Genomic DNA, 26,910 nt, shown 5'->3' on the forward strand with positions numbered 1-26,910 from the left:
TTAGATTTGACACCAGTGGGGAAGAACTTTGAGCATATTAGAGAACAAAATTATCTTGGCAAATTGGAGAAAAGATATAGAAAACAAAGGATGAAGTTCCATAAAGTCCAATGTTCCATTTAGGGACATCACACATCAAGAAGGATGTTGACCAGTTGGAAAGAGTCAAAGTAGTACAATGAAAATAGTCAGAATTCTAAGCAAATCTAACCTAAGCAGAAAGATGGAGTGAATTGGATTTGTTTCTTTGAGAAAGCAGTGGGCTGAGGGGAGGCATAACAGCAGCCTTCATATGCGTAAGACACTGAAAAAAGGAGGGGAATAATACCAAATAAAACAGACAATGCATAGCAAGGAAGATTCAGGGTAAATGTTAGGAAAAACTCTCTAACAGTAAGGTTGCTTAGGCATTGGAATGGCTTTTCTAGGGAACATGGGGATTCTTCACTGATGGAGATCTTTAGGAATAGTTTAGACAGAAATCTGTTAGGAATAGCATTTGTATGGTTAAGGAGAACGGTGTATGTATGGGCAACCTCTGGATGGTCTCCATCACTACTTTTCTATTTCTGTGTAGTATTTTAAAACATTGTGAAGTTTCCTAGTTCAAAAAAATGTACAATTTAGAAATAATTATTTTCTTTATCTTCATCAGAATGATTTTAATGAATTCGTATTCAGATATGAAACTTTTAGTCAGTAGATATATTAAAGATTGGTTATTGCAATTCTACCCTGTAAATCATGATTCTTATAAATGTACTGAGAATTAATAGGTCAGATAAGGGTTTGAAGGTTTTTGGCAAAATTTTGTAAAGGTTGACCTCTTTAAGTCATTGTTACCATAAAATAACCTTTGATTACTTACTGCTTAAATATCCCCATCCTACTATGCTGACAAAAATAACTGCTTAATGAAAAGGTTATTTTGCAACAAAACATGGGCAAAATCCCTGACTAATTCAAACTAGGTTATGTTTCAAAGCAAAGATGACTTCTGAAATTATATCATTTGCAAAATTATAACTTCTGAAGCATGACACTGGAGCAGCAGTTGGCAGTATAATGGATCTGTTTGTCATTAAATCAGTTAAAAACAAAACAAATGGGACGAGTATCACTGGTATGATGACAATTAGCACATTTTGTTATAGAGGCAGTAATACAATAAGCTTGATTTGCAGTTCATCTTTACGGGCAGTCATTTATTTTGCTAAGATGCTATTTTTACTTCAAATAATTCTAATTTAAATAATATTTCATCACTGTCTATTTGGGATTTTCCACCATTGAGGAAGATGTTTGGTAGTGAGAATCATAGTTTCTGCAAGATTATTTTACCAGTCTTTGACTGGCCTTTTGGCGAATAATTCCTGTTCTCTCTACAGAGAAAGAAAAGTTCTTTTTGTGCATTGACTGGAATGTTACTTTCCAAAAATAAACAACAGCAAATATTTAAGCAGAACTATTGCAGGCTTTTCTTCCTGATGCTCATAGAAGACTAAAAACATCAGAACACATTCATATACTTCCTCTCATAATTTTGAACCTCATCGGCTCCAGAACTGCACACATCTGATGCTTCTGTTTATACTGTTTTGTATTAATTTAAAAATTGCAGGAAATAGTTATGCTCCATAACCTTTAGTAATGTTTGGAATTAGCTAAATTATGGAACATATACAGACATAACCATCAGTTTAGCTTCACACAGGAAATTTTTTGCTTTCTTTTTTGTTCAGTGAGGAAAAGAAGACAGATGTCATTTGAAGGATTTATAAGATACATGAGCTCAGAAGACTGTTGGATATTTAGAAAAGATCACAGGATTGTCTACCAAGATATGAACCAGCCGTTATGCGACTATTTTATTTCATCTTCTCACAACACCTATTTGATATCAGACCAATTAATAGGGCCCAGTCATTTATGGGGATATGCCAGGTATTACTTTTTTAAAATTTTAAATATTCTTTAGCTTTTTTGATAAATACTACCTCATATTTAATGCTGTTTGGCAGTAAGGGACAAAAATATCACAGATACAAGTGGAAAATGTGAGAGTGGTATTTTATTTTGTGTGTACACATTTCAATATATTTGACAAACCATCTGTTCTTAGTCTGAAAACGATTTATTTTTTCACTTGCATCACATAAAATCTACCTTGCAGCAAATGACATCTGTAGTATGCTGTACAGTATATAATTAAACCAGTTTTTAATTTCAACATGACATGCAAAAATAAATCACTCCCTGGAATAAATGTAAGATTTCTGGGCCAGCTCTATTCTGATCTATATCTTTATACAGCACGTAGGGGCCCAGGATGGTGGAGTGTGTCAAGGATATCTGAGAACAGTGTACGTTGCGATGCAATCAATTTGGAAGGGAAAAAATAAAGAGTTATGTGGGCACTATGGTAGGCTGGAGGGAGAAGAAACTTTGTATTTGAATGTGCAGCATATGACTCCAAGAGGAAAGGGAAACCAAAATGCCTTATTGACGAAAAGCATTGAGAAGTGAACAGGGATGTAGAAAAATGGGTTATGTAGTAAAGTCAATAGAGAGGGAGACAGAAATTTGCTCTCAGTATGTCCTCTAATGACTTGCAACAATCAAGAACACTAGTGAATCCGTTTCTAACAATATTAAAAACGGTATGTGGTAAATAGCTTAAAATAATTGCAAATGCCTTATAAAATCCCCTTCTCTTTCTGCTTAGTTATTATTGGTATAAAGAAAATACAAAATGATAAAATAAGGATGTATCCAGCTAGAAGCCTCTTAAGATACTGTTAGCATGTAAAGGACAACATGTAAAGGACAGACTGATAATTAGGTAAAACAGTCTACAAGCACATTTAAATTAGTAGCAAGGCAAATGCTAGAAACCTAAGACATTCAGGAAGTACAATTAACTTATTAAAACTTCAAACAGAGTAAATTTAGGGCATCCATTTAGGGTTCTTCTTTTTAGAAATAAGATGGGAGAGAACAATTAAATTATGTAAAAAGCATAACCTGACTCTCTAAGTGGGATGCTGATACTTTTAAGTATAATGGTTTTTAAAATATTCAGACAATCCTAGAATAATAATAAAGAAAAAACCTTTAAACATTTCTACTTCTATTTTAAGAAACCATTTGCCGCTTTCCAAAATTGTTTTCTTTAAAACTTTGACTCTCATTTTTAATCTTTTAAAGAAGGATAATCACAAATATACCTTCCTCCACAATGGTCTAATAAAGTTTATTACCTAACATAAACAACAGAAAATATAGTTCTGTTCCCTATTTGTATAATTTGATAGGATTTATTTTCTTTTGTGATGATAGGCTAATTTTTTTGTAATTATTCAGCAGGCATATAATCAGAAATACAACATATATAAGAAAATGTGGTATCTTCCTTTGACTGTAAAGCTGTTTCTCTTGTTCTTTTGAAGCGCTCTGCTAAAAGGATGTCGTTGCCTGGAAATTGACTGCTGGGATGGCTCACACAATGAACCTGTTGTGTATCATGGTCACACTTTAACAAGCAAAATTTCATTTAGTTCTGTAATTCATGTGATAGACAAATACGCATTTGCGGTAAGTATATATATGTTGGTTGAAATGCTATGGTGGCCTTAACAAAGTCCTCGGATATGAATGTTGTTTAAGCTTCTCCAGGGGAAAAAGACAAGAAACTAAGACATTGCTTGTGGCAGTGGACACTGTTGAAATAAATGAGGAGAAAACTGTACCACTTGTTCTTTAATGTGTACATTTTAAATGAACAGTAAACTTATTTGCTGATATTGATTATAAATTAAACTTGGGATAATAAATTCAGAAGATCTTACTCAGCTTGTTAGGTGGAATTCTCACTTGAGGTCATCTGAAGAAGTACTGAATATAAACTAAAAAACTACTTCAGTACAGTTTAGTGTTTTACTTCTTTATATTTTTTCTTTTTTTTTTTACTTATTCTTCTGTTGCTACCATTCTGTCTTATGTTCTATGTTTCAATTTGCAAAATACAGAGGGAATAAAAGGTTAGATTACAGCTGACTTTGAGTCTCACTCTGTTTAGCATGTCCTCTTTTTAAGCATCTTTACCACTTCGAATTCAAGGCCTGATAAAGGTTTCCATCTACTGTTATTTTTTTGTTAGATGACTCGTTAAAGCAATGTCCCTTCTGCCTGTCTCTGTCAAAACAGTGAAAGCTGGATATCTTTTGGCACTGTCTCAGTCTTTTATATAGGTTTCTGGCAAAACTCCTGCCTGAAGGATAAGTCCTGAAAGACTTATGATAACCCTTAGATTCAGGCCAGTTTTGCATTATGTGTGTGTGCATATATACACACATGCTGATATATATGGGTTTGTATATATTTTTTATATATATATATATAAAACACACACACATATACATAGCTTTTTCAGAGTTAAGCATAGCTATATTTTTGTTTTCTATACAAAATTAAATGAGTCCAATTTTAGAAGACAATAAAAACAAAAAATGATTTTACTTTGCTGTTCTTCATGACGCATTAGATGCAACTCACTTGTCTTTGCTATTACACAGCATATTGTACATTGCTATAATACAAGCTTCATTTAATAGGCACAAGGTATGGAAAAAATCATAAAACCACACAAATAAATAATGATTCCAGCCACCTGTCCATCTAGGCTAAAATCCTGTTTCTGATAGTGGCTAATAGTTAATTCTTAGTGCAAAAGTGTAAAAAGCAGGGTAAATATAAAGTGGTGCTTCACTTGGAAATCAACAGGTTAGGTACTGCCCAAGCAAAGATTTAATTCAGACTGTTTTTAGTAGTCACCAGTGTTACTGGCAACTTAAGAGAATTATTTCCACAGTCTAAATGGGCATTTCTAGTTTGGAACTATTCTCTAAAGTTTACATGTTTCATCTCTCTTGCTTGAGTGCTATGATGAATAAGGAGTAAAAACTATGCATTCCTTGTTCATGTGAAGACAGTGATTTCTGACAAAATTTTTAAGGATACTGTCAACTTAACATATAGTCAATTAGGAACTCTTACAATTAAAAAGAAAAAACATTTAATCCTGGGTTCTTTTGTCAACTGCAGTTGTATAATCAGATTTTACTTTTAAAAACAAAAAATATTTTTTCCTCTTTTCACAGTAAGCCAGTGTAAGCAAAGGGGGAAATTTTCTACACTCAAAACAAAGAAAAAACCTGCAAAATAGAGAAATATTTTAAATCTATTTCACTTTCAGTAAACTGGTGGCTACAAGTAACATTTAGCTGAAAGCCAATTTTGCTTTGTTTTTCATGTGTTTTTCATTGTCCTTAAAATGGATTCCAGCCACTAAAGGAGCTATGACTTAAATATGTGAGATGTAAATTTAAGATACCTGGTTGGATCAAATTTTGTTTCTTCCTATATGCACATGAAAATAGCAATCATTACAATTTCTATTTTCCTTTTCCCTTGTTTCCCCTTATTAAAATTCCTTTTCACAAAACATAGTCATTCTTTCTAAAAAAATTCATCTATCCTATGGGATAATTCCCTTTTGGGATTACTTAGTCAACAGAAACATAAAAGCAGTTTGTTGTGATATAATTTATAGGTCCAATGGAAAGAACTTCTTAAGAATAGAAGGTATTAGATATTATCACTACTTTTTTTTTTTAATATAAATTCATCTGTTGAGAAACTCTGTTCCAGACATGCAGTAGTCAGTGCATCATTCTTTAGCAGCTCTGTATCAGCTGAGCCATTAATTCTGTGACAAATACTGCTTTCTGGCAGCAGCCTGTAGTCTGTCCTGTGGAATTGAATCAACCTGATTTTTGGTTGATTCAACACTTATTTCTCTCTACTTTCTTCACACCTAACATTAGTCAGTATATGAAATGCCTCTGATAAATTAAGTTGGTTTCTATTGCTTATTGGACAAATACACTTCAGTATGCACTATTAGCATAGATATTACCTGGTTTCATTAATGAAGTGTTGTATCCTTCTTAACTGATCTTTACTTGGTTTCCCTAACTGTTTCTCTTGCTGTTTCTTTCTTTTCATCTCTATGTATATCCATCCCTGTTTCTAACTCCCTTTAACTTTCTGAAGATGATTTTTTTTCTCTTCTTTGGACTTAATCTTTCGATTATACTTTTTCCTCTTCCATAAATATTGTAAGCTTTTTAGTTTGTTACTAACCTGAAACAACTGACCTAAATTCTGAATATTTTAAAAATCAAGGAAAACACAAATTACCAAGGGGCTTTTTGTAAGATATTTTGGGGGATCCAGTAGTTCTCTTCTTATTTATTAATCATAGTAACCTTCAACTTATATTTTCAGGCATCTGAGTATCCAATTGTACTGTCTTTGGAGAACCACTGCAGCCCCAAGCAACAAGAAGTAATGGCAGACTATTTAGAAAGTATTCTAGGTGACAAACTTCTTTCTTCAGCAATTGATGATAAAGTGCCAACTGAACTCCCTTCTCCTGAGGTAACAACATTGTATTTTTCTCTGTGAAAGATAGGGAAAAATACAATTTCCCGTAGTTTTTGTTCAGAATCTTCTGAAACTGGATTCATGAAACTGCTTCATCTGGGGTCTGAAATGGACTTCAGATTGTAAAACAGAATTAATTACACAACACAACACAAGAAAAAATAAAGTAAAAAAAAAAAAGCAAAAATAAATCATGTGGGTTGATATGGAAGGCTATGTTTAAAGGAAAACTGTTTCCAGTACAACCTTGAAACATATAGATGAAAAAAGATAACACTAACATTTTGCAGAGCCCTAGATCTTCTGGTTCACATGATTCTAGCTTCTGGGGCTTTGTATACATTAAACCTTTGATTTTATTTTATAATTAAATGCAGTTAACTAAAGTTGGGGGTTTAAAGTTTATTTTATATGGAAACATGGCAGCTCCAGTAATGTGTCTTATTATTGTGAACCATACTAACAAGAGAATCTGCCTTTAAAGAGGGCACATTTGTTCGTAGGGAAGGTAAATGACTTGCCCAAGATTGTAGAAGTAAGTATCATTGAATCTGAACTCTGAGTCTGAGAGCTATGCAAACAATTGATTAATTTTATTTTGGAAATTTCAAGCTGTTGAACAAATGTGTTATAATGAACATCTTTCAAAATTTCTGTTGATCTGTAAAGTCGACATTTCAAGATTAACTGAACCATTCTCTTCAACGTGATATAATACTTCCAGTGTTTTCAAGTTTTAAAGAAGGAAACAAAGTATAAATTTTTAAACAACATTATGCTTTGAACCAAAAAGTTAAAATACTTTTTTGCTAATTCATTTTTTGTTTCTTAGACTGAAAGAATTTCCTGAAATTTGAACAAGTTATTGAAATGGAAAGCCGAATCTATATTTTTTGTTAAAATGTTGATGGAAACATTTCATCAAGTTCTGTTACCACAAAAGCATTCTCTTTCTCAGTGTGTTTGTCCTTAAGGCAGTGTTTCTCAGCTGGTGGCTTGAGACCCCTGGGATATGAAGTCAGAAAAGGCAATTAGATGGGTGCTGAAAATTTTATTGCAAACTAAAACAAATAAATTCCTACTGTTCCATTCTTTGCATATCATTTTCTTTCAAGGTCAAAAGAGGTTTTTTTAATCTTTCGCAACACAAACAGATGCATACACAAAAAAATTATTTAGGCTTATAACTCTTATCAGTGATATATTTTCTACACTTTCTTTATAGTACCTGACGGGGAACAAAGAAAATGATTTATTTCAAATAAAGAGTCACCAGTTTGAAAAGGCAGGAAACACTGTCTTAAGGAAAGACACCACATGCAAACACACAACTATTTTTGTAAAGGATTTGTCATGAAAAAAGCATTTGTTTATTTTCTGAAGTGGCCTGCCCAGAAGATTTGCTAAAGCATTACCATACTGCTTTATTTTCATAACGATGTTGTTGTAAATATATTTTAATACATCTTAATAAATTACTTAATAAGCCAACATCTTTTGTAGAGTGTAGCACTATATTTGTATATCTCACTGTCTAATTTCAAATTGCAACCTTGAAAATTATGTTGTAAATTAGAAAAAAACTGTGTTAAATGTGAGGCTTTGTTTAAAATCATCTCAAAGCATAGCTGCATTCAGTCTCAATGCTGTTCAAGGACTGTATGTCCTCTGCAGCAAACGCTGAACTGGTGTACCACATCTGAATTGCATACTAAAAATATTACTTTCTATGGGATATGTCCCCTACAGAATATTTACTGGGCTTAGGGAATACATACTTTGTATTTCCATAGTTCAGAGTTTTCTGAAGTCAGCTCTGTAGAAGCTTCTGCACTTATTCATCACTTACTAATAATGTATGCTGATTCAGTTGATATTCATTTTATTTGATTTTTAATATTTTAAAGTTATGTGAGATGTATTCCACTGTAAGAGTCACCTGAATAATACTAGTGTCTTCAAATGATTTTTCTGATTTTATTATAATTAAAGATTTCTACTATATGTCTAGTAGAATATAAAAAAATGTTGGGGCAATTACAGTTCATTGTAACTGCTCAGACATGGGATTGATTCAACAGAATGGAAAATTGCTCATTAACATGGCTCAAGTGCAGTAAATACACTTGCTCTGAAGCTGAATATGGCCTGATATCCCTAGCAGCCCATCCTGAAAAAAATTACTAGGTGTAGTAAGATGACTAGTCAAAGTAAATGGTGGACCTGCCTACACAGCTACTTTTACTAGAGAATTCTTAACAGGTGTATTTATATATCTATGTTATATTCACACTCAATATAAAAGGAAAGCTTTGAAATCAGTTTCCTTGTTTGAAACTGTGCTTTGTAACTCATCTATATGTATATGTGAACCTGGATCTGCCATTAAATATTAAATAAAAATGTTAAATAAATAGAGAATATAATAAAAAGCAATATTTTTTAAAAGAAATTTTATATGTTCAAATTTAGCCAAGCAACAGGTCCTAAGATTTCTTTGTAGAGTCCTGTTCAGCAAGTTTTATGGCCAACATACATTCCTTTCACCTAGAGTATTAGCTTTTTCCTTAGTGTGTTTATTATATTTATTTTTAAAGTCTGTCCTAAATATTAATTTTAGACTATACTTTCTTCAGTGTGGCTTCTTTTTGTAGACTGTCACACCCGCTTTTATTAAAGCAAAATAAAAGTAGGTGGTAAATTGCTTATATGCTAAAATATTCACTTTTGTTATTTATAAATGAATTAATTGAATATGTCATACTAGAGTAGATGAGTATTAAGGTGCATACATTTTAAGTCACTTTACTATGCATGAAATGAATTATTCTAAGCTGAAAAATTCAAAATATTCAGATTAGTTTTACAGTGCTTTCTGTCCATTTGCCCTACAACTTTATTTACCTTCTTTTGTCATCTTCATCTTCCTTGTGTTGAGCTCTCCCCTCCTCCCTCTTGGCTGGTCTTAGCAAGGAAAGTGGGAGGGCACTGAAAGGGTGGAGTCTTTCACTCTTCATTGACATTGGCAATAACCGCAGAGACATTTATGGTAATATGCTCTGTTAGAGAATATTCCAACGTAATAATATCCCAGGGACACACCCCAAACCTCTTTACTTTTATGTGTGGCTCAAGTGCCTCTAAATGCGATGGGCATGCTTCTGTCCCTCAGGTCCTCTCAACTGATTGGCTGCATCAGAGCAACTTAGCGATCATGTAAGTTGTCACCTCTTGTCTTCGTGACCTGTGCTATTGCCTTCTTTGCTAGGCTCTTTTTAACAACCTGCCTGTAGGACCTACAAGTTCCCTCAGAGCTTTGGCCCCGGGCTGACCAGTTCAGCCCTTCCTCCCTTACCTCTCAGATTTCTTTGGTAAGAGCTTTCAGCATAACAGCTTCTCCCTCTCTCATGGGACATAAACATTGCGTTTCAGAGGTGGGAAATCCTCGTCATCTGACTGCCACTGTTGTTGGTCCTACTTTTGCTCATCCCATCAAGGGCTCATGCAAGGCTTCTTTCTAAACCCCACATCTCAGTGCTCTTCAGGATCCAAATAGAACAATGTCTTTGTCTGTACATGAGATGGAATCCCAAATTATTTCTCCAAATGCTTCACAGAAACATTTGCCTATGTTGTATATAGCCTTACAGGTTCTATTAGATCTTGGGGAATCAGAGATTTCCATGGACATTACTTTCTCCTGTATTGTCTGATTAGTCTCCTACTTCCTTTTATAAGTAGGAGTTGAGCTGGACCTTTGTCAATTGAAATGTCTGTCCACGTCTGGAAGAAAGATTAAAAGTCAAAGCAAAGCCAGTCTTAACTATTTCCTCGGACTGCAGTTCATGCATGTCAACTCACACCATTGTAAGTCTGGGTGAAAATCACAAGGAGGCCAGGAAAATTGAATGGTCCCCGAAAGTTATGGATCTTTGCTTTTTCTCAGTGCCCCTTTTCCCTGAAACACAAAACCCAGAAAATTTCAGGAAAAGAGATTTTCTACTTCTTTGGCCTCAATCAGCTGATCACCCTGCAGCTGGATGTACTAGTACTGTAATTCCCTGGAATGTTTCTGTATTCTGTATCATCTCAACAGACAGCTCCTCCTCTGCATGATATCTGGGTGGAGTGGAGGAAAGAGAAAATCTTTTGCACTGTTTCATGTTTTCTCTCACCAGACACACACACTCCTTATCCATTGAGAAGACCTGAGGCCACCTTTGTGTCTGAGAAAGCTTCACCACTCTCTTCTGCCATGTTCTCTTATGTCCTTTCTGCCCAGATGTTTTGCCATCCAAAGCAACAGACCCACTACAATCCCCTCCTCACATCCTTGGTGATTATGATGCTTCTAAAGAGACTTTATGAACTTCTGTCAATATTCTCTGAAGGGGTCCTCTGAGTCAGTTCACACATTAAATGATATTTGACATCACTCACTGACACTAGAGATCTCTACCAATCATGCCAGTACTCCTGGATTATGCTGATACGCGACAAAATTTGGTGTCTTGTGCACAACTTGTAGCTGAACTTAGAAAATATCAAAATCCTAGAAATGAGATCAGCTTTTATTTACCCTGCTGAATCCCTCCTCTCTAATGGATTTGACTGCTACTGAAAGAAAAGAGTAAGCCACAAACATAACAAATGAAAAAGACTGTAAGCGCATTGATGCTTTTGATAAAGGTTTATTCCTCAGTTATTTTGCATTTTAGCACATCAAACTACATTACACTGCTGACATGATATATACACGAACTACTTAGGGATATTTCACTATTTGCAGTTTTCTATCACAAAATTTTAAAGAGATATTGATACATTGTTAGCTGAAAGTGGAGTGGCAGCAATGATTATTTCACAAGTCTTTAGGGTTTCTCACACAGCTGCCAGATCAGTTGCTATGCTGTGGATGTTCAGGGCCATTTTTGGCCACAGTCTCCAAGGTTTCCTCACAGTCATTAAAGGCATGCTGTCTAAATGAAAGTACTTATTTAGTAATCTCCTTGATAAAGTTTCAGCAAGGGACTCCAGTACAACTTGATGTGCCCTGGGCATTTTAAATTCTATTATTAGGGGGAAAACTAACTAACCCCATAGTCAGAACTCCTCCTTCAACATTTTCTGCAGCTGTGTCTTCTCAGTTACACAGATTGGTAGCTCTCCTTTTGTAGTCGCTGTTTTCCAGAACACACGAGTCTGGGTGAACCGTATCAGTCCTCAATACAGTCCTCAATATCTAGATGCAACATTTAAGGGTATGTCTAAGAGATTCGTATTTATACGGCCCTTTCTTCCCTTCTCTGTAAGGTCCTGTCTTGCTGAGAAACTGTCAAAATGTGATTGTACCTGTCTCTCTATAATTTCTGAAAAATAGGTTCTTATTGACTGTCTATAATATCTGACAAAAAGGTAATAGACTCATTAACCTGTGGTTATATTATTCAAATTTCAGTCTAACCATCTCTGAATTTTCCTCTCCCATTCCCTTATAGGGTTTTATAGTCTTATTTCCACGTTATTGAAAAAGCAGGAGATGATGATTTTCATTCAGAAATTCAATAGCAAGATTGCTTTAGCATATGTAATTCTGTTGCTTCAGCAATGACCTAGTTTGTATTTTTTTGACCTACAAGTAACATGTACAAATTTCTAGATCAAGTCTTCATATCAGAAATATCTTTGCTCCTCAGCATATCAAAAATATTTCCAGTCCACAGTCTTGCCTTTCAGTCTGTCTATGTCACCTATTCTTTACAAAAATATTAACTGAGAAGAAAGATGTTGAAAATTCAACACACCTGGATGGTGACCTCAAAACTAACAGACATAGTACTGCTTCTTATAACATTTCTGGATTCTCTAGGTTCTAGTGAGAACTTACACCTGATTTCTACATGGTCTCTGGGCATTATACTTTACAGTGTTCGTGTACTTTACAGAGGCCAATACATATCTGTCAGATTTGTTTCTGCACTATTGTGACCCTAAAAGCATGTTTAGCCCTCTCTGCATTGCACAAATGTTTGTGTAGTCTTTTATGTCTCTGCATCATAAATATGCCTAGTCACAGTTGCCACCTTCCTGATCTGGTAGCACATTCTGCAGGGCTGAAAATGAAAGGCTTCTGAGGAACATTGTTTCCCCAAAGTGTGTTGAATGTTAGACAGTCACCTGTTGTGAACAACTTCCCGGTGTTGTCAGACAACATCACAAAGTAATGACAGACAATACCACTGCCATATTTTATAATAACCAGGTAGGTTTGAGGTTGACGTTTTATTTAGGGTATAAAAACCAAATCCTTCTTTTGGGAACATATCTTCTCAGAGCTTTGTACACGTTGGTAGGGAATCTGAGTATGAGGGCCTTGAGTGCACCACACTCTAATTGCCCTGACCAGCCTGTAACAATCTTCCTCAGTAATCATCTTCTGCAACTTCCTTCCAACCCACCCACCAGGGGTTTTGCTGCCTGGGTACAAAGTCAGCTCTGGTATAGCACAGGGGTGTAGCCTTGGACCAGACTTTTGTGACAACAGCTAAGTTGTGAGAAAGAGCCTTCATCTGGGGCCTCCACCCGTGTACCTTCTACACTTTGGCTCAGGAGCTGCATTTAAGCTCAGGTTTTTGCCCTCGGTCCTTTCCTGAGCTACACTGTAAATATGCATTGCCTGGCCTTATATCTTGTTGTTCCTGACCTTGCGTTGCTGATTTTCTTGCCTTGCTGATAGTTCTGCACGTGTGGAGTAGTAACCCCAAGCACCAATACAAGCTGAGGGCTGACTGGCTGGAAAACAGCTTTTCAGAAAAGGATCTGGGGGTCCTGGCAGACAACAAGTTGACCCTGAGCCATCAAGATGTCTTTGTGGCAAAGAAGGCCGACAGCATCCTGGGCCACATTAGCAAAAGCATTACCAGCAGGCTGAGGGATGTGATTATTACCCTCCTGTCAGCATTGGTGAGACCATATGTGAAGTGCTGTGTCCAGTTCTGGGCTCCCAGTACAGGAGAGACATGGACCTACTGGACCAAATCCAGCAAACGCCACTAAGATGATTAGGGGCTCAAAGCATCTGTCTTATGAGAGGCTGAGACAGCTGGGACTGTTCAGCTTGGAAAACGGAGCTTGAGGGGATCTTATCAATGTGTATAAATACGTGATTGGGGGCAGAGGGCCTAAAGAAAACAGAGCCAGACTCTTCTCAGTGCTGTCTAGTGAAAGGGTTAGAGGTGCCAGGCACAAACTGAAATACAGTAAATTTCACCAAAACATAGGAAAAACCTTGTCTACTGTGAGAGTGGTCCAACACTGCAAGAGGTTGTCCAGAGAGGTTGTGGAGTCTCTGTCTTGGAGATATTTAAAACCCAACTAGATATGGCCCTAGCTCTAGCTGACCCTGTTTTTAGGAAGGGGGTTGGACTACACAATCCCAAGAGGTGCCTTCCAGCTTCAACCATTCTGTGCTTCTAACGACTTGGCCTGACTTTGGACCTACCTTGTCACTACAGACTTGTCTGGCAGTCACTGGACTGCTGGCTGAACTTGGCTACCATCATCAGCCCTGCTCTGCTTACCTACCTTATGCCCTTCTTGGTGAGGTCACTGCCCCATGCCTGTCTTGCTGTCATGCTCATCTCCTGGCTTGCCTTTCCCTGTGGAGATGCTAGCCCTTGCTGTCCTCTGACACTGAAGTCATTGCAGATTCTTGAATCATGAGTAGAAGATAGGATAACAGTGTTATTTGCAACATATTTCAGGATCAGTGACATCTCCAAATCAATCTTTTTGCTTTGACAGTTGCTAACAAATGCAAAATCTTCTGCACCAGAACTACTCTTTCTCCAAGACTGCTGTCAGATGGTTTTTTGATCACATGGTTGGGAAAGTCAGTGTATATTTTTCTTACTTCCCTTATAAATGATGGAGTCCTCAGGCAAAGCAGGACAGGATATTGCTAACATTGGATGCACCTGCATGATCCAGGCAATCCTGGTACCAAAACCTCCTGCTTCATTCAATTTAAGAACTCACAGCACTGGGTAAAACTTGGGTAAAATTCATTGCCTGAATATCAGTTCCTTTTATCTCAGACTTTAGTTGCTGGATTGCTTTCAGGCTTAACTAGACTTGTTCTTTCCTGTTAGATAATATCTTATGTGATAATGCCCCCAAGAAAGTGCACCAAAAAAACATGTAAGGGAAAAGGGCCCTTGGTGCTGTTCATTAGTGATCTGATGTTCACTTGTGTCCTTATAATTTTAGTTTATCTGTCAGATTTGTCCACGGGTTAGGTATTTTGACATTACATTCTCCAGCAGAAGGATATTCTTGTTTCACTAACTCTATTAGAGATGTTTTTGAAAGGTTTAATTATATTAGGTTCTGGTAGGTGAATGAGAAAGAAAAAATTTTGAAATGTGTTTTTAAGAACAGAGTGTTTCTTAGAATATGTACATTTTTAACCAAGGACTGTGTCATGTTTTCACTTCAGCCAGGAAATTAATCTTCCAGTATCACCCTTCCCAGTTTTCTGCAGCTTTGTTAGGCATGTTTTGTCTTTTTATATTTCCAATACAAGCATCATCCTCTTCTTGAATCATCAAAGAATTCTGATACTTTTATAAATAACAGCTATACTTAACAAGTGTCCTGTTATTTTCATTCAAGATAAATTTTGTCAATGCCTTGAAAAATTCATCCATGTAAGGCTTCACAAAAGGTGTCCCATCTTTACCACATATCAGTATTAAAGCCAGTAATATAATGTTTGAAATAAAAAATTATGTAAAACTTTAAACTGTTTGTAACTTTGTTACTTAGCCAGGTTTTCAGGATTTGATATTCCTCTTACTAAGCACCTAAAGTTACTCAGGAGAGAAGAAGAGGGTAGAACATGCTAAATTTAAATAGGAGAAGCATTTCTTTCATTTTAATGGTCATGTCACAATTTCAGGATTTGTTCTCTTATGTTTCTGTGGTCTGAATTCTGCCCCTTCTTACATTACTTCTAATAGTCTATATGGTAGTTTTGTCTCATCCATGGCAAAGTGCTTGTGATTTTGTGTTGGAGTCTTGTATTACTTCAGCTGTTCTGATTTATGTTGTACTCTGTGATCTCCATCACCTGAACCAGAACACCTGTTTATAACAAGAACTAAGTTTTGTTGCTTTAAATTAATTTTTTCCAGCTGATTGTATCTGGAGATTTTTGCCTATGCTAAAGTGTTCATTATGCTGCAGGAAAGATCTCTTTGGCCAGAAGCAGATCCCCAAAACAGCTAACAAAAATCACTGAAACTGAACTGAAATGATTACACTTTACATATAACTATGTAGTAAATATATATGTACTTTTAAAATATTTTGTATTATATTTAAACTATAAGAATAAAATTATTGTGGACATTCAGACTTTCAGCTGATGATCTACTTGTAAGATTTAGACACATTTGTACAAGAAAGATGCCACATGATTAGCATGCTGATTACCAATTAAAGCATACAAATTTCACTTAGTCACTGATTTTGTAACCATACATTTATTATAATTGTTTTTGCTAATTTATTTGAAGCTCAGACTTAAGGTGTATAGTGTGTCTTTTTTAGTTCATGGTTCAGTTTCAGTGATTTCGGTTAGCTATTATTGGGATCTGCTTCTGGCCAAATAGCAAAATTTCTCCTTGCTACAGAATATTTTCTGTAGCAAGAGACTCTCTTTGAAAAGAAAGTTACAATTTTAAAAAGTTATCTTCCATGAAAAAAATAAAATGATTGTCCTACCTCTGGGTATTTACATCTTTACTAACAGTTTATAAACAGAATTTTAGAAAGCATTTTCCTTAAAAGATCATGGTCTATTTTTATATGATAACACAGACTGTGATCTTTTTTACTTAAATAAACTTACATACAAGGGGCGCTAAAATATCCTTAGAAATGTTTTCCTTCCCTTCTATACCAGGTCTTTTCTGATTTTTGGAATTACATCTTATCTATGAACACTGAAATACAAGACCAAAAGGAAAGATAGCTGTTAAGTATCAGGAAATAAGAAGATACAAAGGAAAATTCAGAACTCTTTAAAATATAAGAAGTATTACTCATATTAAAGCTCTTCTAAAAATATCACAGAAAAAGAATGAGTACATCAAAATTAATGAAGTGTTAAAGTGCATTCGTATTCAGAATCACCCTTGCAGAGAAATTAATCAAATCTTACATTACCATGGCATTGATAGAAATAAAACATAGGATATCTCATCCACTTGCACACTGACAAACTTGATCCTAATAATACAAAATCTGAAGTGACAGGGAGATTATCAGCAATGGAGATTGCTATTTAAATAAATGGAATGTGTATTTCCTGCCTACAGCTCTAGTCATTTCTATTATAGTAGTTATGTTTCTATCATTCATGCTTTTCATACTTAGTTAATGGATAGCTTAACATGTGATATTTGACACACACAGAAGTTCAGTTATGCTTTTTTTAATGTGTACATATTTCTTGATTGTTTTTTTAACCTTACCATATGAAACTCAAGGCGGCTTTTGTGAATTCCTTTGTCCAACAGTCTAAATAAGTTCTGTTACTCACTGACAATTACCATGTCAGAGGTAAAGATGAATATCTGTTATATAATGGCTGTTTTACAGTGAAGTTTATTTCATAAATTTAAGTGAAAATTATATTAAAAATTATCAGATTTATAGATTACAGCTAATCTTTTTGGAAATTCTATCCTTTAATGAAGTTTCCTAGGTTCTTTATTATGGAAGTTGTGATCTTACTTGTGAAATGATAATGTACTCTTCACTGAATTAATGAGCATCTGCTAGATGAAAAAGAAATGAAAGAAAAAGAAAGGATCCTTTGGATAATTCTATAGCTCACCCAATCTTTCACTCAATGAAAGCACATTGTAATTAGTGTAAATATTCCTCCTTTACAGTTGTCTTAAAAAAAAATATATATAGCCTTCTCAAATTACCTTCTTAAGTTCAATATTATATTTTATGTAAAAAACTCATGAGTTTGAACACTATACATTATAAACTAGCTTTTCATTTAATTGCAAAATTATCACTATATCCACGACTAGATTCACTTAGGATTCTTTTAAAAAATGCTGTGCAACATCACAGCAAGGGATTTCAGAGAAAATTACATGAGAAAGATCTTCTGAATTAAAAATACTGAGAATTATAAGGATTTGTATAGCATTTTTAAAGCAATAGGCTGTTTGAGTAAGCTGCTGTTGTTGATCTGGAAGTGAAAATTCTGCTTCCAAGTTAGTAATCTCTGAAAACTATCATTCTTGGGTGACAGTAGCTACTAGTAAAAAGTTACTGATTATACACATTCATATATTTATCAGTAGGAAATGTGTGATCTTTGGCTTTATTTGCTCTAGCAAGACTAATAGTCCTCTCAGTGAGTAATAGTCCTCTCAGTTTTATATGAAACATGCCCATTTAGAGATGACACATAAAATAGAGAAGCTCCTTTGACAACAAATTACCAAATTCTGTTAATATCACTGAATAGATAAGATCAGCATGAAGGCCCACTGTATCCTAGATGCTAGTGATGTAATAAAGTTTAAGCTGGTGTACAGCACAGACGTGCACTAACACACTAATCAAAGAGGGTAACAAACTTCCGCCAACTGCAAAATTAGCTAAAAAACAGTTTCAAAAGAACATCAGATAAATGTTTATATGGTTATATTTGAAAATAAATTCATAGACAGTGAAAAAATACACATCTTGTGTCCTACCTGGCAATCAGCTCTGACACCTGCTTTACTTCTTAGCTTAATCTTGCTCATAGCTTCACCATCTGTGTATCTGTGTGGCAGAGGGCCTTTTTTTTCCTGCGGTTAGATTTTTGTAGTCTGTGGTGTACTTTGATCCCCAAACACTGTTTTTGAATGCTTACTTGTTTTTGAATCTTCCCTCACTGATGTCCATCTTCACTGCATTGTTACTTCACTTCATTATCAGTAATTGAAAGCAGATTCAGCAATTTCTTGATGTGAAAATCTATAATTAGTCCATACATATTTCTAGTTATTACTGTTTAACCTCTTTTCCACAGGCATTAAAATTCAAAATACTGGTAAAAAACAAAAAAGTTGGAACACTTGAGGAAACTATTCTCAGGAAAGGTCATGACAGTCATGGTGAGACAGGGGAAATTTTTGAAGAGCTAATTCCTTCTGAAGAAGATGAGGCAGATGAAAAAACCCCAATTTACCCAAAGACTGATTCATCAAAAAGAAAATGTGAAGGTAGATCTTCCCCCCCACCTCGAAAAAAGCCAAAGGTAAAAACTTTTTTTCTCAGTTGAATTTGGAAAACACTTGGAGGTACATCTGCTTTTTTTTTTTTTTTTTTAAGAAGGAATTCATTATTTCAAAACATAGAGTAAATTTAAAAGGTAGACTTTAAAATTAGTCAGAGTAATACATTTCAAAATAATATTTTTCAGCTTAAGGTTTTGAGGGTTTCCTGATTTTTACAAGACACTCCAAAGAACAGTGGAACATAATTTAGTATCCAACCAATAAGCAACCCTTTTCCCTGTTCTCCCATCCTAAATTCCACCTGCAGCTTTCACAATCAAGTCTTGTGCTTGTCCCAGGCTCTCAGTACTGCAACAGGCCAACGTAACACTGCCCGACAGTTCTGTTGGACTCATGGCCCTTCTGCATGGAGGATAATCAAGGCTCTACTGGTTCCTAATGGTGAAGGACAATTATCCCTCTGTCTGTTCCTTCCTGCAGTCTGGCAGTCTGTCCTGGAGATTTTGAAGACATTGCATTCACCTATTTTCTTGCAATCTGGATTTATGTCTGAAATTAGGTGTAGACTTCTGGCTGCACTAAGAATTTTTTTGAGCACTTAGGGTAATAGAAAGGGCATTTTTGCATTTATCATGAAAAGACTTAACATTAAATACTACTTCTCAAAGAGACACTTTAAAAATTAGATGCAATTTCCTTTTTATTTTCTTTGATACTCAGATTGAACTTACTCATTCTTTTTAACCAAACTGCAGTCCTTCACCATGGAAATCTGTTGCTCCATCAGCTTTAAAACTGCTTTCGTCAAGTTTTATAGGCAGGCAGGAAACACCCAGTATCCAGTGATTTTTGCACATCATACTCTGATTATCTAAATACAGATAGAATGACAATACTCCTCAGGATTCTCTGTGCTGACAGGCAGTGGCTTCCTCTGTGGCTCTTTTCTCTCAGTAGTTTGAAGGCCAAGATCTTTGCTTCTGTCTTTTCTTTCCATCAAATACAGAGAGATGGCAAGGAAAAATTCTGAGGACAGCTGGAGTCCTCTCTGAGCAGGGAAGGCCAAATTTCTGGATAATAGAGTCACATATATTTTAAACATCTTGTTGCAACAACAAAATATATACCACACACCTTAATAACAACAACCACAGCAGAAAGTCTGGTTATGTTTCATAGGCAGCAGAGGTCACGGTTTTGGGGTCCCTCTCTGCTCAGTTGGATGGTGGAAGAGCATTGAATGCACACCCAAGATACCCTAGAGATGCTGTTGGCTTTGACTGGGTCCCTGCCTGCCCTATCCAGAGAGTCAAATTATCTAGCAGTTCTGTGCTGGTGGGCTCCTATTGCTCATCAGGGGACATAGCCCCAGAATAAGTAATGCACTTCAACTTTTTGGGTAGTTTAAGGGCCACAATCTGGCAATCCCTATTATTATTTCAGATAGGAATTTGCCTCCAAAAGCTTTAGTGGAATGTAAACATCATTGGCAGCATCAGCTTCTTGCTGGCTACTACCACTGATTAGCTCGCAGGTTTATGTTAAGTCAAGTGAAGAGGTCACATAATACCTCTATTTAAGATATAAGAATGTAAAATTTCAAAGTCACTTCCAGCCTTTGCTCACTTTGGCAATAGAACAAGACCAAACAAAACAACGACCAGAGAACTTTCCCCCTTAATTAAGAAGAATAGAGTTTACCTTACTTCAGAGCAATATGTGGAGGACCATTCCACTGATAGATTTGCTTGGCACAGTAAAACATTCTCTTTTATCTACATTTTGTATTTGGGTTTGATCTACTGATGTATACCCTATCTCCTACTCTTTTTTTTTTTCTTTTTCCTTTTGCAGTTACTTCCTACTACTGCAGCTTTTCTAGCACTTTAGGTATTTAGGAATATAAAATTGGACATATATTTTAGATATGAATAAATGTTGAGAGCCATGGTAAATGACAATGGTATACATACCAATCTCAGAAACAGGGAAAGGATAAAGTTGTCCTACAGAACACTGTACCAGGAGGCAGTGGAAATATCGCTCCATTTACCCCACCTCTACTATAATGCACACAGAGACAATAATCTTAATTGTCTCTGGCTGAATCAAATTTTTCTCTTACTACTAAAAGTCATATTTTAGGCTTAAATATTCACTGACTGTGACACATTTTTCAAAGCTTTGTGCATCGAAAATGATCTTAGCAATCTTCTGGATTGTTAAGAATAACAGTGAAATATGTGATAATGTAATGTTGTATATTCTTCCATTATTTCATATTATTTCATATTATTATTTATAGATGAAGAAGATAAAGATTGCCATTGAGTTGTCAGATCTTGTGATTTATACCAAATCTCAGAAGTTTGTAAGCTTTGAGCAGTCACGAGATACTCAGAAGTGTTATGAAAATAATTCAATTGGAGAGTCTCGAGCACGAAAACTTGTAAAACATTCAGGTATTTTCTTTTCATTTATTCATATGAAAGTTATGATATTGCCATGGTTCATTGTTTAGGCACTGGAAGAGTTGATAAACTTTATGAAACATATATTGTCCAATTCTATTTGGTGCTTTTTTATAACATTGTTTTAAAAATATCCTGTCATTTGCACTGCATCTTTACATTTAATTTGGTTTTCTAAGCAAAAGTGGAACTCAGCATTGTTTTAAATTCATATTGTTTAATAAAAACAAATATTAACATAATATAGAATATTTATGACAGCCTTTTGATTTCATTTTTCTGCATCAAATGATTTAAATGCAGCAGCCAATACTTGAAAATGTATGGAAAAGGATTTTTTTTTCACATATAGGGTCTGTACTCCACTTTGGAGGTGGGCATGCATTACCCCTCGCTTTGATGGTAACTGCAGAGAAGAGAATCCACAAAGAAGAATGACTAAACCCCAAAGCAGGCAGTTTGCTTCATTGGTCCCGATCTTTAAAGCAGGCCAAGCTGGATTATTCATTCTGTTTTGGAGTGTCTCCGTTTGGTGCAGGTAGCACAGTGCACTCTCCACTGCTTTAACTCCAGCTGACTGCCACCTGACCCAAGGGAGTGTTAAAAACAGAGATCACTGGCCACAAAAATGAAATCTGCCCTGGCAGCATCCATGCAGGGCCAGCCCAGCTGCCAGCCGCTTCTTCCTGGCGGTGATTCGGTGGTTGGTTAGGTGAATGGTGCCAAACCACTTTAAAACAAGTAGGCCCTTGCCAGCTGTCCATAGGCAGAGACCTCTCTGGCCTGTCTAGGAAACTAGTGAACATAAAAGTAGTTGTATTAAAGAGGAAAAAAAAAAGTGTGATGGTGGAAAGGATCAGAGTGATGGTCCAGGAAACTTAAAGCTTTCTATTTAATTACTGAATTGGAATAGCGTACATAGAAGTCGTTCTAGGTTTTCCAGGTCTGTGTAGCTTATATCTTTCTAGGCAGAAACACCACTAGGAGTAAGAAAATCAGTTCACTTGAATAGTTGGCCTCTTCTAAAGATTACAATGGTGCTAAATAAGTGCTTTTTAGTGATGTGTTGTTCACTGGGTTTGAGATTATTCATTCATTGTATATAAATCTCAAGCAATGAAGCTTAGCTAGTCTTAGGATAGATCTTTCTTCCTATTAAGTAATTTAAGAATGACTTTTTATAATCAGTTTCCTGCTTTGTGTCCTTCCATTTCTCCAGGAAGTCACCATGGGTGTAGGTGTAAAAAACATGCATTTAGCAAACAAAGAGGTGAAGAATTTCTCCCTGAAGAAATGATTCTCAATTACTGAACTGTTAGCAAAAGTCTGCACTATACTATCACATTATAAGTTTTTAAAATAGGATTTTAGCCATATCTCAGGGTGGCCTGTATACTAACCTAACATGCACAGAAATGTCTTAAAATACATACACATTAATAACTGTGTACTGACTGTGTCAAAAATAAAAACTGCTAGATCAGTGTATTTATTTAGATAGGACTCATTTCAAATGCAAAGCTATTGAGAAAGTTTGTCTTACCCAGGTTTTGTCATTCTGCTTTCAGCTCCTGAGTTTATTGCACATACTACAAGGTTCATTACAAGAATCTACCCCAAAGGAACAAGAACAAACTCTTCAAATTATAATCCTCAGGAATTCTGGAATGTTGGGTGTCAAATGGGTAGGTACACTTGCAAACGCTTTTGTATTCACGGCTATACAAATACAAGAGTTTTTCCTTACTGAAGGGTTTTTTTTTGTTGTTTTTTTTTGGATGTAATATTAGTTATATATCTTCCTTCAGTGGCATCACTTTCATTTTCTATTACCCAAACTTCTCCTTCTGACTACATATCCTAACAACTTTGCATCTTAGAATCCATGAATTTGGATATAGAATTACTAAAACAAGTATTACTGTCAGTTATTTACTTTTGCAATTAATTATAGTTAGTACTTAATTGATTATAAGTATCACTTTCCATTAAATAGCTATAATCTCACCCCAGATATCCCAGATTATTATAATTCATTGTTTCCTTTAAACTACCACGGATTTTTTGCTATTCTACACTAAGAAAAACATTACTAAGAACAATACAATGTTATTAACCTATGAATCTTATTTTGTACTACTCCCAGCCCTAAGACTAAGCAAAGCATGGTTTTATCATATAAAACATTGTAGCAAAAACATGTACATAAAAAACTTTCAATAGCTAAAACAGAATTTTCTTCTTTATCTTCATGTAGCTTCCTTTTTTATTAACAATTCTATGATATTTCTCTGTGGTTTGTTTTCTGCAAGGAGAGTCTAAATAATAATTCATATTTTACTGCTTGCCTGTTTCAGTTGAAATTATGATGTTAAATATGTTACCTTATGTTTTGAGGTAAAAGTGAGCATGTTATACATTAAGCACTGTACTACCAGACAGGATAATTTGCAATACACCTTCCAAGAAAATTAAAATAGATTACATTCTTTTCCATTCTGTATTAATCCAATTTCACAATCTCCATACTTGTTTGTCAGCTGTGTTCAAGGTATGACTAGAGCATCTTCATGAGGAGAAAATGGGAATGGTAGCTTATCCTTTTTTAAAATTACTTCCTTGCCCAGCTGTGGTCTAACCCTGTTTATAGCTACTTTGTAGTTGGCAAGAAAATAGAAGAAACTGCCAATTTAGCTAAAGGTAGGAGCTGTTGGAATGCAATTGCTTTTGCTTTCTCCTAAGGATGGCCCTATAGCATTGATTTAGAAGAGGTGATGGAAAGGTATATATGTGTTATTTAAGTATTTTCCCAGAGGAACGCAATCCTCATCTGGAGGATCTGTTGGATTTTTCACCTATTTTATGTGACTGGGATGGCGCAGGTACAGCTGGTGTGGGCACAGCACTTAATATTGATGACAAGAATTCCTGAATTATGATAAGCAGTATATGTACCCCTACAAAGAAGTACTCAGATGCTCCTGGTCAGCAGAATACCAAAAAACAGCTGGAAAATGCTGGCACTGTCTCCAGTGACTGTACAAGCAAATTAAATTTAGGACCTGCATTTTCTGTACAAAGTTTATTTTTTTCCTGAGCAATGAAATAACCATAGCTTCTGTTTCTCTTCAGTTCAGTTTAGTCTTTAATTTGAGAAGGTTAAAAATAAGCATGACTTCTCTACTCAGCAGGCTTTGGAAAACCTCTCACCTGTAAGCGCTTAGAGCTTTAGATTCAAACTTTGCTTCGTCTTTTTGTTCTTCAGTTTAAAAGATCCTCAGTTACAAAATCCTCTTCTAAGTCACTCTGCTCCACCTTCTTCAATCTTAGACAAAGTAGAGAGTAATCTTTTTTGCAGCCATAAATATTCTGCCTTTTATTCTGGCTCTGTACCAAGGGTGCCTGAGGGGGCTGGGGGTAGGGGGGGTGAGCAGGGCAGTTCGCCTCAGGCTCCCTGTTTTGAGAGGTGATGGGATGGTCTTGCCTTGTTGCATTGCACTACCTGCTCATACAGAGAGGGTCACAGCTTTGCCTTTGCCTGCAGGGCCCTGGTGTTCATATGCGCCCTTGCTCTAGGCTCTCTTTTTCACTTGTTTCCTTTTTCAGCTCCCCAAATGTCTTCTTGTTCAAGTTACCATCTCAGAACGGGTATTAACAGTGTGCTATTTCTAATCAAATATGCACATGAATATTATTTAATTCTTATTATATTTATATTTAAATGACTGGTATGTAGTATTTCCCCAGCTACTCTCCTACAAATATGGAACTTAAAAGGAGCATCACGCCACAGCTTTCACTGTGAGCTTGCTGTTCCCACTTCCATGGCCCTGATTGCAAGCAGCGGACGACTGCCTCAAGACTAAATTTCTTACTGTGTGCTGTGCCGCCCTGAGATAGGCCATGCTGCCAATGCCACATGATTGAAGTAATGTGGGAGGTTGCCTGAAATCATTCAGACAGAGCTGTCCATTCAGTGAAATAATTGAACCGTACTCAGACCTCAAAATCCTCAGTAGTTGTCCCATTGTTATAACTTCGGCTTCCCATACTCACTATTGTAGTGATATATGCTTTTATGACTACAATAAATGTAAAAATTACTCGTTAGTATAATTTTGGTTTGTATGTATGTCATTATAGACATTATTTATGGTAAGATTTGGTCTTGGGTGGGCTATTGCTGGACGCAGCTTGCTGTCAGGACCCTACCACATCAAATTTGTTTGATTGCATTCTGCCCTCGTGGTTTATCCTCACTTGGCTGACATGACGCTATCGGGAGACCGTTCATCTGAGCTGCTGCGCTCTCTTGAGTAGCTCCCTCAGTATTAAAGAACAGCAAGTTTGTTTAATATTTCTAGGGAGCGCTGGACAGAGGTGCTTAATTTTAAACTGAATTTATCACTCAGGCCTATCATATTGCAGTTTGCTGGTTTTATTTCCAGCTTCTTGTGGAGGAGGCCCTTTAATCTCTATACTGATATCTGTAAAGTAGATCCCATACAGGACTGAAGTTTTTCAAAATGACTACATTTGTTGTTGACTCAGAGTATACTTTAATGCTAAGTCATTCTGAAGATTTGTATCCTAAACGTATGATTTTTACTGTATGGGGGGATGCGGGTCCATTCCTGGAGGTATTAAACAGGAAGTGGTTAGATCTGCCCTCTTGGTCACATCACTTGAATCTTCATTTTAAGAAACATTTCTCTCATGGGAGTAGGCTGATTATAAGCAAGTCTTTTCATATATTATTTCCAAGGCATGTCAGATCTAATCTTGATTCCCTAACTTGTTTTAGATAAGGGCTTGGCAGAAATATGACTGTGCTCCAAAATGCAACTCTCAAAGCTCCACTCAGTGAATCTCATGCTGATGCCCTTCCTCTGGTTTAATACAGATTTTTTTTTTTTAATTCTGTGTCTGTCCTGTGTCCATATATCTCACACATCTCCTATGTCAACCTACCACTGCACTCTCCACCCCATAAAAAGAATTAAGCCCTTCAAGGTCCCTTTAACTACTTCCCTAAAAATCTCCACAGGACCCTCACCTTTCTCCCTCCTCACCTATTCCCCTCCCTCAGTTCCTTTAATCCTCCCCACATCTGCTAGGTCATCCTCCTCACTCACCCTTAGCTTCCCTTAACAGCCCTAACTCTTCTGGCTGAGCAAAGGAAATATCTTCAGTCTTGTCCTTGCCAGCAATTTTCTCTAAACTGCCCAGAACATACTAACTCAAAGCACTCTTGCACTCCACTAAAGCAGGCTGAAATGGACCAGCAGGTTTAAGATTTGTTGGGATGGAGGATGAGAATTATGTAATTGTGTAAACCTTACTTCCATAGGAAAAAAAACCCTGAAAAATCACAGTAAAACATACGGAGTTTCCACAAACTCACTTTTGGATTTCACCATGTGCTCACTTCCCATTCTCTGAAAATTGAGGCTCACAGAAACAGAATAGGTTTTTGTGAACAAACAGGTCTTCTGGAGAAAAGTACCTAAAATAACTTTTTATAGTCTGAAAAAATTAGTATGCCTCATGCATACAACTGCACCACAGCACTGGAAAGAACTGGTTTGGCATATCCATATCTCCTTTTTATTTAC

The 26,910-nt window shown here is 35.9% G+C and overlaps 1 protein-coding gene across 1 annotated transcript in view; it reads left to right on the plus strand.

Annotated features, from left to right (window-relative positions):
- The window catches only part of PLCZ1 (phospholipase C zeta 1), a 60,303-nt gene that overhangs the window by 14,280 nt on the left and 19,113 nt on the right, over positions 1-26,910 (plus strand). Inside the window, exons 4-9 of the mRNA XM_013947366.2 lie at positions 1,743-1,944; positions 3,450-3,594; positions 6,349-6,501; positions 18,617-18,844; positions 21,130-21,286; positions 22,864-22,980. Coding sequence (XP_013802820.1) covers positions 1,743-1,944; positions 3,450-3,594; positions 6,349-6,501; positions 18,617-18,844; positions 21,130-21,286; positions 22,864-22,980 — 1,002 coding nt within the window. The remainder of the gene's footprint in view (positions 1-1,742; positions 1,945-3,449; positions 3,595-6,348; positions 6,502-18,616; positions 18,845-21,129; positions 21,287-22,863; positions 22,981-26,910) is intronic.

Source organism: Apteryx mantelli, chromosome 1 (genome assembly GCF_036417845.1).
Source record: "Apteryx mantelli isolate bAptMan1 chromosome 1, bAptMan1.hap1, whole genome shotgun sequence".
Classification (NCBI taxonomy): Eukaryota; Metazoa; Chordata; class Aves; order Apterygiformes; family Apterygidae; genus Apteryx; species Apteryx mantelli.